At 42.4% G+C, this 16,996-nt stretch overlaps 2 protein-coding genes across 2 annotated transcripts; both read left to right on the forward strand.

Moving 5' to 3' along the window:
* Positions 1-13,088: 13,088 nt before the first annotated feature.
* LOC139541333 (uncharacterized) lies at positions 13,089-14,963 on the forward strand. Its single transcript, XM_071345884.1, has 4 exons — positions 13,089-13,191; positions 13,276-13,331; positions 13,409-14,901; positions 14,936-14,963. Exons 3-4 carry the CDS (start codon positions 13,478-13,480, stop codon positions 14,961-14,963), a joined length of 1,452 nt encoding a protein of 483 aa, XP_071201985.1. The 5' UTR covers positions 13,089-13,191; positions 13,276-13,331; positions 13,409-13,477.
* On the forward strand, positions 14,933-15,847 carry LOC139567879 (uncharacterized protein DDB_G0285291-like). Its single transcript, XM_071389471.1, has 3 exons — positions 14,933-15,567; positions 15,648-15,685; positions 15,759-15,847. Exons 1-2 carry the CDS (start codon positions 14,978-14,980, stop codon positions 15,655-15,657), a joined length of 600 nt encoding a protein of 199 aa, XP_071245572.1. The 5' UTR covers positions 14,933-14,977; the 3' UTR covers positions 15,658-15,685; positions 15,759-15,847.
* Positions 15,848-16,996: the final 1,149 nt, after the last annotated feature.

Consider the following 16,996-nt stretch of genomic DNA (forward strand, 5'->3'; position numbering starts at 1 on the left):
TATTATGTTCTGTTCCTGCGACTTTTAGCTTTAAAAAACCTATTGCTGACCCCCTGCTGTACATAGTTTAGCGGGGATAGGTGGGGGGTCGGCAGTTTTTTGTCTTGCCTAGGGCAGCACAACGTCGAGGGCTGGCCCTGAATGCAAACATGCATATAGCAAGCTCAGCCCTGTGAGTTCTGTTGTCTATCAGTTGTTGTCTCTTTGTCTGGGTCGAGGAAACCCCCCTCTTAATCTAGTCTAAATATAATGAATATGAACAAATATAAGGTTACTGCAGTTTGACAGGGCTTTCATCCCCCCAGGGCCAGTTTTCTTCAGGAGTTTTTTAAAACCATTTGACTTGATTAGAAAAAACTGGTCCCATCATAGCCCATATAAAACCCTTTTACAACTGATTAGTCACTGTCATACCTTATAGGGTCAAGCATTTTCCTGGTAATGTTAAGGTGACACCAGTCTGCTTGCAGTTGTCAGTTATCGTCAGGTATGTGGATGATCAGGGCTTTATTCAGGAACGTTTCTTGGGCTACTTTCTCTCACTCTGACAGAGCTCTATATTTCCTCTGGAGGTCCATCTCTGCAGCACTCCACCAATCAGGGCTTTATGGTAGAGTGGCGAGGTGGAAGCCTCTCCTCAGTAAAGACACATCACAGCCGGCCAAAAAACACCTAAAGACTCTAAAACCACGAGAACAAGATTCTCTGGTCTGATTAAACCAAGATTGAACTCTTTGGCTTGAATGCCAAGCGTCACGTCTGGAGGAAACCTGGCACCATTGAGTGGCCCAGCCATAGCCCGGACTTGAACCCGATCAAACATCTCTGGAGAGACCTGAAAATAGCTGTGCAGCAACGCTCCACATCCAACCTGACAGAGCTTGAGAGGATCTGCAGAGAGGAATGGTACAAACTTTCATTAGTAAATCATTATTATAACGCAAATGAAACCTAGAGTTCGGTTTATATAGCCATGGGGGAATGAAAAAAGTTTTGTATGTATTTGGTTGTGAAGATCTTAGATTACATGTAAAAAAAACCGACTCAATAAAAAATATAAAAGGAATACTAAAATAGCCAATGTATCGTCATGTTGTATACATCATAACCCGAGGGGGGTCGAAATTGTTGTTCAAATGTTGCATGTACACTTTTTAGTATCTAGATATTGTGTTATATGTTAGAATGTCTAATTAACAACTATATTGTATACATTAATAATATTGTTTTGTCAGAAATATATAAATATAATGATAAATATCATCTCTTCAGTGGGTCATATGATTGAGTGTAGTCTGGCCCAGGAGTGTGAAGGTGAACGGAAAGGCTCTGGAGCAACGAACCGCCCTTGCTGTCTCTGCCTGGCCGGTTCCCCTCTCTCCATTGGGATTCTCTGCCTCTAACCCTATTACAGGGGCTGAGTCACTGGCTTACTAGTGCTCTTCCATGCCGTCCCTAGGAGGGGTGCGTCTCTTGAGTGGGTTGAGTCACTGACGTGATCTTCCTGTCTGGGTTGGCGCCCCTCCTTGGGTTGTGCCGTGGCGGAGATCTTTGTGGGCTATACTCGACCTTGTCTCAGGATGGTAAGTTGGTGGTTGAAGGTATCCCTCTAGTGGTGTGGGGGCTGTGCTTTGGCAAAGTGGGTGGGGTTATATCCTGCCTGTTTGGCCCTGTCCGGGGGTATCATCGGATGGGGCCACAGTGTCCCCTGACCCCTCCTGTCTGAGCCTCCAGTATTTATGCTGCAGTAGTTTATGTGTCGGGGTGCTAGGGTCAGTCTGTTATATCTGGAGTACTTCTCCTGTCTTATCCGGTGTCCTGTGTGAATTTAAGTATGCTCTCTCTCCTTGGGGGGGGGGGGGGGAGTCACGTACTGTCACGTTCTGACCCTAGTTCTTTTGTTATTTCTTTGTTTCAGTGTGGTCAGGGCGTGAGTTGGGTGGGTTATCTATGTTCGTTTTTCTATGTTTTTTTTTTTTAGTTTGGCCTGGTATGATTCTCAATCAGAGGCAGATGTCGTTAGTTGTCTCTGATTTAGAATCATACTTAGGTAGCCTTTTCCACCTGGGTTTTGTGGGTGGTTATTTTCCGTTTCAGTGTTTTCACCATTCGGGACTGTTTCGGATTTCATTTTGTTTCACTTTGTTAGTTTGTCTTTTGTCGTATTCATTCTCATTAAAAGACATTATGGATACGTACCACGCTGCGCATTGGTCTGACATTTCTTCTCCCAACGAAGAACGTTACATGAATACATGGAAAACTAAGTATATGTTGTTTTCTAGAGTACACGTACATAGTACGGTCTATCAGTATATACGTTAAGTTGTCTTTTTAAAAAACATATTGATGAGTTAGTTAATTAAGGGGCTTCTTCTATAGAAATAGGTCAGGCCTCTTGCTTAATAGTACAAAGCAGATAATTCAATCAATGTTCTTACTGCTCCTAGACTATTGCAAAATCATCTATATGAATGCAGCTGCCACTTCATTAAAGCCTTTAGATGCATTTGACCCTAGAGCACTTTGTTTTATTATGGGTGCAGGTTCAGTACACATCCCTGCATTCTCTATCGTAAAGTAGGCGACCCTCTTTGAGGTCACGTAGGTCAATTCGTTGCTCTCTTTGCCTTTATAAAGCTCTTTCACATACTGTAAACTCCCTCTGTAGCTAACAGTTACAATAACCATTAGATGTACGAGTCAGAGTTATCATACACAGTGTCAGGGATTGCTAACTCTGGAAATTCCTTTGGTCTGTACAGAGTTCGGTAAATCAGCTCTTTGCCCCTTACTTGTGGAATAATCTCCAAGCTTCTCTAAACATTGATGTTTTGGTGTCTCTAGGTTAATTCAGACTGCTGAACGAGGCCTGTTACAACTTACTATTATTAAAGGATTCGTACCTTTAATAAAATACGAAACACTTGACGAAACAACAACACCGACAAACGAACAGTCCTGTAAGGTGAACAGACAAAACAGAAAACAACCACCCACAAACACAGGTGGGAACAGGCTACCTAAGTATGGTTCTCAATCAGAGACAACGATAGACAGCTGCCTCTGATTGAGAACCATACCAGGCCAAACACATAGAAATACAAAACAAGGACAACATAGAACACCAGACATAGAATGCCCACCCAAACTCACGCCATGACCAACCAAAATAGAGACATAAAAAGGATCTCTACGGTCAGGGCGTGACACCACCCCTCCCATGTGTTCCCAGGTACATATTTGGGAGCCCATATTCATTCAGGATGTAAGGCTTACTAGTTATGGCAAATGTTAGGAAAACTTGGTTGTTGTAACAAAACAAAAAAACAAAACAAAAAAACAGCAAAGTTTTATACTTTGACCACATCTTTTCACATACGTTTTATTTGGGTCTTTTTAATTTACTACGTTGTTTGGCTCCAGCCCTTGGAAGCTCGGTGCATGTACAAAGAAAAATAACACAATTCAACAATTGATGGATGGTGACAAAAATAATGACATTGCCAGTAGTCATGTTAAGGTTTTCAATGTTTTATTGGTGGAGTTGATGGATTTGCATGTGGCTGTGCATTATATGGTGCCGGCATAGGAAAGAGGATCTGATCATGGCTATTGGTATTCTTGATCAAGTCTTGATCCAAAAAGACACACAACTGTTATGGGGTTAATTCCACATTTGCTTGGTAGTGTATTATCATGGTATGAGACAACATAAATAATACAATTTAAGTAAAGTAAAAATAAACAATATTATCCTAAATTGAGAGATGAATAAAAAATGTGTTGTCACATCAACATCATCAAAAATCTTTCACAATGTACCTGTTTTCAGTATAGAACGACATGTATACAGATTATATTATTCAAGGTTTGAAATGAACACAATGAGAAGTGATTTTGTAACAACAGTTTTGAATGGGTAATTGTATCAAATATATATCATTGTATGTTTTAATTAGCGCTCATATAAACTGTTTTCATCACTGCCTTGTAAACCCATTCTTGTAAGTTGGAGCTACTGTACGTGATTGTCTGGGGCTGCTGTACAGATTTGAGCACTTGCCAAGATGTTGACATTTATGGGTATGTCTCACCTGTAACATGATAATAGTAAAGATTATGATGGTAATAATAATATTGTTATATTATTTTTATAATAATAAAAATCTGTCAATCAACCATATGTCTTTCTTAAAAGCCTTTTTTTTGCATCAGCAGTTGTCACAAAGCGTTTTAGAGATACCCAGTCTAAAAATCCAAGACCCATCAATGCATATGTCGAAGTACAGCCTCTAGGAAACACTCCCTAAAGTCATAAACATAGGATTACAGTTTTTCTCAATTGCTAAAACACTAAAACCCATTGGCTGAAGACAGTTCTCAGTTGCCTGGACTCATTTAGCTAATTATGCAGTCTGTTGTCAATACCTTAAACCATTTCACATGGTAAAACACAATTTGCAGATCTCACGTAGACTTTTCAGCAAAACTCTAAACACATTCTCATTCTCAAAACACATTCTGCACTCTAATGCACATGTCATCCATACTGGTAAACACAAGTGGCAACAATCAAATACAAATAGAGAACACATGTCATTGATTGAACACAACCACTTTAACATCAGTTTCCACCGAGCTGCTCAGGTAAGGGAATGGTTTAACATCAATGGGCAGTTTATGAACTTGTACCTCCCTCCATACTCGCCTTTCCTGAATCCGATTGAGGAGTTTTTCTCCTCTTGGAGATGGAAAGTGTATGATAGACAACCCTACACCAGAGTAAATCTGCTGCAAGCCATGGATTTAGCCTGTGGTGATATAGGTGAGGAATCATGTCAGGGCTGGATACGGCACACAAGAGGCTTCTTCCCCCGTTGCCTCAGGAGGGACAATATTGCTTGTGATGTCGACGAAGTGCTCTGGCCTGACCCAGCCCAAAGACAAGAAGAAGCACATTGATCACATGTTTACTCCTTTGATTTTTGGCCCTTTTAGTATTGTATACTGTAGTACAGTGCATTGTAGGCTGTATACTGTACAATGGACAAATTGTATGGCCCTGAACATTGTGCTTTCCATTTATTAACAGTACTGACTGCTCAATAGATTTTGACTGGTTGCTGGTTCATATCAACCAAGAACAAGAATTACAGTATCACAGAGACAAAGGACAAGTTTGTGAGATGCAGGGTACAGTACTGTAAAAATAGGGGTACAAAGGGGGAGGAAGAACAAAAAACTAAATTGCAAAGAGCAAAGCAGAGTAGTAATTTCTGATCAATCTTGAGCTACTATGATAGAACATGTTTTCGTTCATCAAAAGACAATGACGGAAAAATATGAATATTTCTTTAGATTAAAAATGAACTTCTCCCTGAGAATTGTATGTTTTGAACAATGTGTTTTCTATTTTTCGGTGTATTGTTTACTGACTGCTTGAGAGTGTATATCATTTTGATCACTTTGTTTATGATTTGAGAGCAGTGTTTGATTTTGAACACAGGTAAAACTGTTTTGAGGCGAATGTTTCATTTTGCGAGAGGAGTCAGAGGTTATGTAAATAGTGCTTGAAGATGAGGTTTTGGGTTTAATGTTTTCAGGAAATGGAGCAAGGTTTCAGAAATTGTGTTTTAGCAATTGAGAAAAACTGTAATAATTCTCTAAAAATTGGATGTCATTGTCTTTAATAACTGTTGCAATACTAAACATTGAAACCTTGTTAAATATTTGTTACTTTGGTATATATTGAGTGAAATGTTAAATGGTGGACTGACGTGTACCTGTTGGGGACCAAAATATTATTTCAAGACATTCTTTGAGGATGATTCTATGACAAATACAAGGGACCAAAATATTATTCACTGAAATTCACTTGGGCTAAGTGACAATTTGAATCTCAAAAACAGACTTCAATAGTATATCACTGTAGTGAGTGTTATTAGACTCGGACATTCTCTCTCCCTCTCTGTCTGCCCCCTCTCTCTCGCCATCTCTTTCCCTCTCTCTCTCAGACTCCCTCAGAGGAGACTTTTGGCTACAAGGAGCTTGTGGAGGCAGCTAAGACTGTGAAGCATATCCCTGTGGCTCTGTGCAGCGATAAGGAGGCATGGGCCAAACTCAGCATCGTGTCTGACGCTATCGCCATCTTCAGAAAGGTAAACTACTACACCACACCTTTCACTTTGTCCATCAGAAATCACCTGCTTGGCTCCCGTTACAACAACTTTGACAACAAATGTATGAGAAAATATCAACTGAAAAATGTGATCTATGTGTGTGTGTTCAGGCAGATAACCACCAAGACAACCTTCAGCTCTCTGAGACCAAGAAAGTGGAGGCGGACGGCCTTGCTCGCTTTATCACCATGAACGAGCTTCGCTACATCACCGAGTACAACCAAGTGGTAGTCACTGACCACAGCACTGTTCATCTACACCTTACACACTACTCTATACAACAGCTATTCTATTAACAGTTATACCAGCCTTGTCATGATTACACCTTGGCATCACATCCTTGTATTATTAGCCTTTCATGTTCAGTCATATAACCAGACTATACCTACAGACAGTTAATGTACTGTCACAATCCTATTTTGATATCTATTTCCTATAGCTCTCTCTCTCTCCTCTCAGACAGCAGTGGGTCTGTTCCAGTCTGAGGTGAAGGCACACCTCCTGCTCTTCATCAACAGGGGGAGTGGTGACTATAAAGAGCTCAAGGACCGACTAGGAGCTCTGGCCCCAGAATTTGTTGGCGAGGTGAGAGCAGGCAAGCAGCAACTGGACCTGAAAAGAGCGACTGAACAAAATCTCTGTTATATCAGCCATTTGATTCAAATCTTGAGATAATGTCCCTAATCCCCTATTTGGAATCGGTTCTTTTGAATCAACTATTTAATTGAATCTTGAATTTAATATGTAAATTGGATCATTGGAGTCAGATGTTTTGAACTGCTCTGTGAACTGAGAAAACCCTTACCAAATGCAGGAGATAAGGAACTGCCCATCAACAAAATTCATATATATATTGAACTACTCGTCAATAAAATCACAGATTTTAGTTTTAGTTTCTATTGTCAAACGTATTTGCTACTGTGTGCTCTACTGAATATTACCATGATTTATTTGCCACAGTTCCTGTTTGTGCTGGTACACGGGGTGAGGTCCAATGAGAAATCTCTGGGCTACTTCGGCCTGACTTCATGTGACCTTCCCCGCGTGGGCATTTACGACGGCGACTCAGATATGAAGTGGCTCATGCCCGAGGGAGAGATCTCCACTGAGCGTGTGCGGGAATTCTGCCAGTCACTCATACTAGGCAATCTCAAGGTCAGAGGTCAAAACAAACCTGAGTTCAAATAGTATTGGTTCTCTTTCAAATGCCTTTGAGGGTTGATTGAGCCTGCCTGGAGTGCCAGATGGACAGGGTTTGCACTTTTTGGACTATTCTATTGGTTCCATTGTGCCAGGCAAGCTCAATTAAGAGCAGGTAAATACGTATTTGAAAGAAAACAAATACTATTTGAACCCATATCTATGGCGCAGTATACGTTTCAGTGGCTTTGATAATATGTAGAAAGAGGCAATAAATTATACTGTGTGGCCTCCATTTAATGTATCTATATTGCTTCTCAAAAACTTTTTTCATCTTTTTAGGAGGTGAAGCAGGCAGGAGAACCTGATCCTAAAACAGAGTTGTAAAATAAACAAATAAAGGAATGTAAATACTTAGCTTTATGACAATAATTGTGTCTTTTTTGGTCAGTATTGATTTCTGCCTGAATCTTATGTAGGCTATGTGTGTGCTCTGGTGGGCACTGTGTGTGTTTGTGAGGACTGCCATCTGCCATCTGCGAGTTGACAACAGCTCAGTGGCTACTCACCACTGAGATTTTGGATGTGATGGTTACAATCGCAACTGACTGACCTCAGTAGACTAATAGGGCCTGGAGGGTCTAACAGAGAAAGAAGAATTGGAATCTGTCTTCAGAAAAAATAACAGTTGAGGATTTCAAATGCAATCGCAAAGAAACAACAAATACAATAGAATATGATGCAGTATATTACAATACAATACATATTTGTGTATTTACATGCAAATGCTACATTTATGTGCAGACCTGTGTTCAAATACATGTACAGGATATTTGAGTGTCTGGTAAATAAAACACTTTTTCAAATACACAGCCCAAAACAATAACTTTTATTTTTGTATTTGAGTGGTTATTTGTAAAAGCCAAATAGTCTGCCAAATTGTATTATTTGACAGTATTTTTTAATTCTTATGTAAATTCATGAGAGTATATTTGAGTTTTTCAAATGCTTTAAGTGTATTTCCAAATATATAAAAAAATTCAACTACTTATCTTTTGAAATAAAAGATCAGAATACTTCGAATGTATGAGCAATTAATTGAAATATTTTAAATACAGTGGCAAGAAAAAGTATGTGAGCCGTTTGGAATTACCTGGATTTCTGCATAAATTGGTCATAAAATTGGATCTGATCTTCATCTAAGTCACAACAACAGACAAACACAGTCTGTTTAAACTAATAACACAAACAATTATATGTTGTCATGTCTTTATTGAACTCACCGTGTAAACATTCACAGTATAGGGTGGGAAAAGTATGTGAAATGTTGGATTTAATAACTGGTTGACCCTCCTTTGGCAGCAATAAACTCAACCAAACGTTTTCTGTAGACCTGCACAGCGGTCAGGAGGAATTTTTGGACCATTAATCTTTACAAAACTGTTTCAGTTCAGCAATATTCTTAGGATGTCTGGTGTGAACCGCTCTCGAGGTCATGCCACAGCGTCTCAATCGGGTTGAGTTCAGGACTCTGACTGGGCCACTCCAGAAGGCGTATTTTCTTCTGTTCAAGCCATTCTGTTGTTGATTTACTTGTGTTTTGGGTCATTGTCCTGTTGCGTCACCCAACTTCTGTTGAGCTTCAACTGGCGGAATGATAGCCTTAAATTCTCCTGCAAAATGTCTTGATAAACTTGGGAATTCATTTTTCTGTCAATGATAGCAAGTTGTCAAGGCCCTAAGGCAGCAAAGCAGCCCCAAACCATGATGATCCCTCCACCATACTTTACAGTTGGGATGAGGTTTTGATGTTGGTGTGCTGTGACTTTTTTTCTCCACACATAGTGTTATGTGTTCCTTCCAAACAAATCAACTTTAGTTTGACTCCTGACTCCAAATAGCTTTTGGAAAAGTCAATAGCCAAGGGGTTCCCATACTTTTTCCAACCTACACTGTGAATGTTTAAATGATGTATTTAATATAGACAAGAAACATACAATAATTTGTGTGTTATTAGTTTAAGCACACTGTGTTTGTCTATTGTTGTGACTAAGATGAAGATCAGATAACATTTTATGACTAATTTATGCAGACATCCAGGTAATTCCAAAGGGTTCCAATACTTTTTCTTTCCACTGTAGTATTTGAACCCAGATCTGATTAAGTTACGTACAGTTGAAGTCGGAAGTTTACATACACCTTAGCCAAATACATTTAAACTCATTTTTCCACAATTCCTGACATTTAATCCTAGTAAAAGATCCCTGTTTTAGGTCAGTTAGGATCACCACTTTTTTTTAAGAATGTGAAATGTCAGAATAATAGTAGAGATAATGATTTATTTCAGCTTTTATTTCTTTCATCACATTCCCAGTGAGTCAGAAGTTTACATACACTCAATTAGTATTTGGTAGCATTGCCTTTAAATTGTTTAACTTGGGTCAAACGTTTCGGGTAGCCTTCCACAAGCTTCCCATAATAAGTTGGGTGAATTTTGGCCCATTCCTCCTGAGAGAGCTGGTATAATTGGGTCAGGTTTGTAGGCCTCCTTGCTCGCATGTGCTTTTTCAGTTCTGCCCACAAATTTTCTATAGGATTGAGGTCAGGGCTTTGTGATGGCCACACCAATACCTTGACTTTGTTGTCCTTAAGCAATTTTGTCAGAATTTGGAAGTATGCTTGGGGTCATTGTCCATTTGGAAGACCCATATGCGACCAAGCTTTAACTTCCGGACTGATGTCTTGAGATGTTGCTTCAATATATCCACATAATTTTCCTACCTCCCTACCTCATCTATTTTGTGAAGTGCAGCAGTCCCTCCTGCAGCAAAGCATCCCCACAACATGATGCTGCCACCCCCGTGCTTCATGGTTGGGATGGTATTCTTCGGCTTGCAAGCATCCCCCCTTTTCCTCTAAACATGACGATGGTCATTATGGCCAAACAGTTCTATTTTTGTTTCATCAGACCAGAGGACATTTCTCCAAAAAGTACGATCTTTGTCCCCATGTGCAGTTGCAAACCGTAGTCTGGCTTTTTTATGGTGGTTTTGGAGCAGTGGCTTCCTCCTTGCTGAGCAGCCTTTCAGGTTATGTTGATATAGGACTCGTTTTACTGTGGATATAGATACTTTTGTACCTGTTTCCTCCAGCATCTTCACAAGGTCCTTTGCTGTTGTTCTGGGATTGATTTGCACTTTTCGCACCAAAGTACGTTCAACTCTAGGAGACAGAACGCGTCTCCTTCCTGAGCGGTATGATAGCTGTGTGGTCCCATGGTGTTTATACTTGCATACTATTGTTTGCATAGATGAACGCGGTACCTTCAGGTGTTTGGAAATTGCTCCCAAGGATGAACTAGACTTGTGGAGGTCTACCATTTTTTTTCTGAGGTCTTGGCTGATTTCTTTTGATTTTCCCATATGTCAAGCAAAGAGGCACTGAGTTTGAAGGTAGGCCTTGAAATTCATCCACAGGTACACCTCCAAATGAATCAAATGATGTCAATTAGCCCATCAGAAGCTTCTAATGCCAGACATCATTTTCTGGCATTTTCCAAGCTGTTTAAAGGCACAGTCAACTTAGTGTATGTAAACTTCTGACCCACTGGAATTGTGATACAGTGAATTATAAGTGAAATAATCTGTCTGTAAACAATTGTTGGAAAAATGACTTGTGTCATGCACAAAGTAGATATCCTAACCGGCTTGCCAAAACTATAGTTTGTTAACAAGAAATGTGTGGAATAGTTGAAAAACAAGTTTTAATGACTCCAACCTAGTGTATGTAAACTTCCGACTTCAACTGTACATGAAAGATCCAGTCACTGTAGGCCAGCCTACAGCAGTGGAAGAGGGGAGTGAGTGCAGATTTCTAGACATTAAGGGCCGTGCAATAAAGTAAAGAAGGATTGGAGCACTTGGGGTGAATATAAAAGACCAGAAAAAAGAACAGATTATCTGACTGCTTTGCTGAAAGAAACAGGAGAAGAAAACAACACACCAAAGAGAAAGAAAAGTTGATCCAAATAAATTCCTTAAAAAGTGGATGGGAATTTTCAAGGCAAAGACTTTGAATTAAGGATAATTAGTAGGGATGGAGTGCCAAGCGGAAACATCAGACGGAATAGGGAAAATACTATTTGGCAGATGTTGAGTTTGAAAGGGCTGGAGATGGATGCATAGCTACAGTATCTAAACAGCTGCATTCGAGTGTCTGTGTTTGTGGATGTGTACTGCAATCAAAGTTGAGACAACATTGGAAAAAATGCTTCCACAAAGGAGGGTAGACGATCAGAGGATGATGAGATGGGTTGTTGTCTTGTGTTTTATTTCATCCACATGAGGGAGACATTTTATGGAGATAGTGGGCACCTTCTAGGGGATCACTGTTGTCAAGTCGGTGACAATTGTTGGTCACCTCTTTTGAAAGTGTGTTGCATTCTGGGGCTAAAACATTTCTGACGTGGGTCTATATGTCGACTGCATGAACTTGACAAATATCATGTGATCAAAGGTCATGAAGATTTGACTCCAAGTTTCTGTAGTTGCTCTTCACCAACTTCCTCCTGCATCCACCACCTGCATTGTGGGCGGCTCTATTGTCAACCAATCATTAGTGTTTTTGTTCGACCCATGCAAATGTGACCAAAAACATGACTGAAACAGGAACCAACTTGCTAAAATGTATGCTTAGCCTACAGTGCATAAATGAATGATGTGATTGAGGCTCTCTCTCATTTATTGATTGTATAATGTAAACACTAATTATTTCAGTTTGTGAGTGGGTGTTGGAGACATGTTTTTTTGACAATATAAAGGAAACCTTTTATAAACAATGGCAACACTGCCATGGTGATCTGAGCCTTGCTTTTGGATAAAGACATTAGTATCTGAATTTCGGTTGTCGCAGATGCACCTCTCCTGACTTTACTTCTTGACTTTGGTCTACAGTCAGTTGCTTTAGCCTTACCACTCAAACGAGCCCTACTATATGTTTGCCTCTGAAAAATTAAAGACTCAGATCATCAAAAGCATATATGTGTGGTGTGTTTGCATAATGTGAGTGTTTAATTGGCGTCTGTCTGAATTCAGAATTTGTCCAAGATGTCCTATGTGCAAATGAAACTGTTAATCATCTAATGTTGCTATGCTGAATGAAAAGAAGGCTGTGTAAAATAATGGTGCCTAACTGCTCATATAGCCTCTAATCTTCAAATGAACCAAGTGAATTTTGTACAAGTAATAATTTAAATCGATCAATGAAGTGCCAAGACAAAATGTGTTTCCTACTTTAGACCAGGGGTGTCAAACTCATTCCATGGAGGGCCTAGTGTCTGTAGGTTTTTGTTTTTTTCCTTTCAATTAAGACCTAGACAACTACTGTAGGTGAGGGGAGTAATTAGTGGCCTTAATTCAGCAATCAAGTACAAGGAAGGAACGAAAACCCACAGACACTCGGCCCTCCGTGTAATGAGTTTGAAGTGTGCTTTAGAGTAAGGGCTGTCAAACCTGTCAGGAACTCAATTAGAGAATCAACCACACCTGAGTAAATTTCTGCATTCCAAATCAACCCCTAGCCCCTACACTTATCCCTATTCAATCTTTTCTGATTAACAGAAGTGTTTAGGCCAGGGTGTAGGATTTAGGGGTCAATTTGGAAATAGAAATGTAATGTAGTTCAGTGGCTGACAGCTGGCCTTAATTACCAACGGCATTAGAAAGGTCTGGGATTCCTTTAAAAGGAGCAACCAAAAGTCTGGCAAATATAGTAAAAGGGATATTCTGGTAGGACGTATGCCTACCATTAGTTCTGAATACTGGTGAGGTTTTGAGGGCAAAATGGCCGTGATGATTGGAATTGCTTTCAGGTATGTTTTTAATAGTCTTGATTTAGTTTGTTACCCTTGTCCTTCAGGTAGCTATGTTTATAACATACATTCTTTTTCCTAAAGAGTTTCTTGGCTTTGTTGCCTGCTAATTGGAGGGATAACGTGTTCTACATCAGAAGGTGAGTTCATTTCAAATAACAGCTACGTAGTTCCATAACCTTCAAAGGCTGGCATTTATATATATTTTTTTACCTAGGTGATTGGTCTCCTGCACTGGGTTCTAATGCAGCATGGCTCTATGCAGGATCACTTGGGTCTCTAGGATATGGCAATTATAAGTCTCCAATCTCAAATGCAAGCGCAACAGAAACATCCGGCCTCCATCCTGCGGAAGGAACTGGCCCCCATGTCCCAGCAAGTGAGATATCAAGCTCAAATGCCCCTGCAGCAGACGCAACCGACCGCTGTGCCCCAGCAAGTGTGGCATCCAGCTCAAATGCCCCTGCAGCAGAAGCAAGTGTGGCATCCAGCTCAAATGCCCCTGCAGCAGAAGCAAGTGTGGCATCCAGCTCAAATGCCCCTGCAGCAGAAGCAAGTGTGGCATCCAGCTCAAATGCCCCTGCAGCAGAAACAAGTGTGGCATCCAGCTCAAATGCCCCTGCAGCAGAAGCAACCGTCCGCCGTGCCCCAGCAAGTGTGGCATCCAGCTCAAATGCCCCTGCAGCCGAAGCAACCGACCGCCGTGCCCCAGCAAGTGTGGCATCCAGCTCAAATGCCCCTGCAGCAGAAGCAACCGACCGCCGTGCCCCAGCAAGTGTGGCATCCAGCTCAAATGCCCCTGCAGCAGAAGCAACCGACCGCCGTGCCCCAGCAAGTGTGGCATCCAGCTCAAATGCCCCTGCAGCAGAAGCAAGTGTGGCATCCAGCTCAAATGCCCCTGCAGCAGAAGCAAGTGTGGCATCCAGCTCAAATGCCCCTGCAGCAGAAGCCACCGTCCGCCGTGCCCCAGCAAGTGTGGCATCCAGCTCAAATGCCCCTGCAGCAGAAGCAACCGACCGCCGTGCCCCAGCAAGTGTGGCATCCAGCTCAAACGCCCCTGCAGCAGAAGCAACCGACCGCCGTGCCCCAGCAAGTATGGCATCCAGCTCAAACGCCCCTGCAGCAGAAGCAACCGACCGCCGTGCCCCAGCAAGTGTGGCATCCAGCTCAAACGCCCGTGCAGCAGAAGCAACCGACCGCCGTGCCCCAGCAAGTGTGCCATCCAGCTCAAACGCAGCAGAAGCAACAGACCGCCGTGCCCCAGCAAGTGTGGCATCCAGCTCAAACGCCCCTGCAGCAGAAGCAACCGACCGCCGTGCCCCAGCAAGTGTGGCATCGAGCTCAAATGCCCCTGCAGCAGAAGCAACCGACCGCCGTGCCCCAGCAAGTGTGCCATCCAGCTCAAACGCCCCTGCAGCAGAAGCAACAGACCGCCGTGCCCCAGCAAGTGTGGCATCCAGCTCAAACGCCCCTGCAGCAGAAGCAACCGACCGCCGTGCCCCAGCAAGTGTGGCATCCAGCTCAAATGCCCCTGCAGCAGAAGCAACCGACCGCCGTGCCCCAGCAAGTGTGGCATCCAGCTCAAATGCCCCTGCAGCAGAAGCAACCGACCGCCGTGCCCCAGCAAGTGTGGCATCCAGCTCAAATGCCCTTGCAGCAGAAGCAACTGGCCACTGAACCTCAGCAGAAGGAACCGACCGCCGTGCCCCAGCAAGTGTGGCATCCAGATCAAATGCCCCAGCAGGAGCTGGCGGTCGAACCCCAGCAAGTGAGTTATCCAGCTGAAATGCCCCAGCAGCTGAATCAACCGCCCACTGAACCTCAGAAGGAACTGACGTCTATGCCCCAGCAAGTGTGGTATCGAGCTAAAATGCTCCAGCAGCAAAATCATCTGGCTGCCATGCCACAGATGCCTCTTCTCATGTGGCATCCAGCTCAATTTCCCCAGCAGGAGCTGGCCGTCGAACCCCAGCAGCAGCAGGAGCTGGCCGTCGATTCCCAGCAGGAGCTGGCCGTCGAACCCCAGCAGGAGCTGGCGGTCGAACCCCAGCAAGTGAGGTATCCAGCTCAAATGCCCCAGCAGCAACCGAACTACGTTCCTCAGCAATTATGGCATGTAGCCCAAATGCCCCAGCAGCAACTGGTCCCAATGTCTCTGCAGAAGCACTACGAAAGCACTGAAGATGGCGCCTCTAGTAATTCTCAGTTCCAAATCAGTTCCAAATCGCACTACGAGAATGGCAGAACTGTCTTCTCCCAAACCCGCTACACTCCTAGGGAGGCTATGCCTGTTGACAGTGGAAATGCTCCCAATGACAGTAATGTTGGCATATTTGAACCAAGCACATACCCACCACTAGTGAAGGATCCTACAAGGTAACATACAATTTTAATTTGGTTTTAACTTTGCTCTCTGAATTTGAAATCCTTTGTACTAACCATGTATCTGCCAACAGGAACATCTAATGGTGGATTCATCCTTTAGAAGCTGATGGTGAGACTTTTTTATTTATTGTCAAATTGATGACTTAAGATTCTGTAGCTGACACTGTTCTAATTTCTTTCAGGTTTCAGTCATGCTTTTGTTTTGACCAGGAAGTTGCTGTGTTCTTGCTATTCTTGCATGATTGAATCAATAAACAATTTTACTTTCCAATATCTAGTGTCGTTGCAGTACTGAGGGTACTCTTGTGCTTGCTGATTTCAAACAGATGGTGTGGGTTACCAGTACAGTTGGCAGTAAAAGAATGTGGTTCAGTCTTCAAATAGCTGGTTTTTACCTTTGCTACTGGTTGTTCAAATTCCAAGTTTGGCTCTACATTAGTGTTGTCAAGTGGTGAAATGTCTGACCTTCCTCATGTTCATACTTTTGTATGTTGACACCACTTCAAATTACTGATTTGGCATATCGACCACCCGTTGCTGAAGCGTATAAAATCGAGCACACAGCCGTGCAATCTCCATATTCAAACATTGGCAGTAGAAGGGCCTTGGTGAGCTCTCACTTTCAACGTGGCAGTCATAGGATGACACTTTTCCAAGTCAGTTTAGCATATTTCCACCCTGCTAAAGCATCCCCGGTCAAGTAAATTTAATGTGATAGGCCACACAATCACACAACAGGGCTGTAGTCATCTGTCCTCGGTTGCAACACTTAGCGTTCCAAACTGCCTCTGGATGCATTGTTAGCACCAGAACTGTTCCGGTGCTTCATGAAGAGTTTCAATGAACAGCTGCACACAAGCCAACAATCAATGTGCAATTCCACTTGTCTGTGGGGGTGGTGTAAAGCTCAGTGATATTGGACTAAAGCGCAATGGAAATGCCTTGTCTGGAGAGACTAATTACTCCATCTGGCAGGACAAATCTGGGTTTCACTAATGCCAGGAGAAAGCTACCTGCCCGACTGCATTGTGCCAACTTAAGTTTGTTAATGGAATAATGGTCTGGGGCTGTTTATGATGGTTTGGGCTGGCCCCTTAGTTCCAGTGAAGGGAAGTCTTAACGCTACAGCATACAATAATATTCTAGACAATTTTGTGCTTCCAACTTTGACAACAGTTTGGGGGAAGGACCTTTCCTGTTTCTGTATGACAGTGCACAGTGCAAGGTCCATACAGAAATGGTTTGCGATTGGTGTGGAAGTATTTGACAGGCCTGGAAAGAGCCTTGAACTCAACCCTATCGAACACCTTTGGCATGAATTGGAATGCTGACTGCGAGCCAGGCCTAATCAACCAACATCAGTTTCTGACCTCCTACTGTTGTGGCTGAATGAAAGCAAGTCCCCACAGATGTTCAAACA

Source organism: Salvelinus alpinus, chromosome 2 (assembly GCF_045679555.1).
Source record: "Salvelinus alpinus chromosome 2, SLU_Salpinus.1, whole genome shotgun sequence".
NCBI classification, from domain to species: domain Eukaryota; kingdom Metazoa; phylum Chordata; class Actinopteri; order Salmoniformes; family Salmonidae; genus Salvelinus; species Salvelinus alpinus.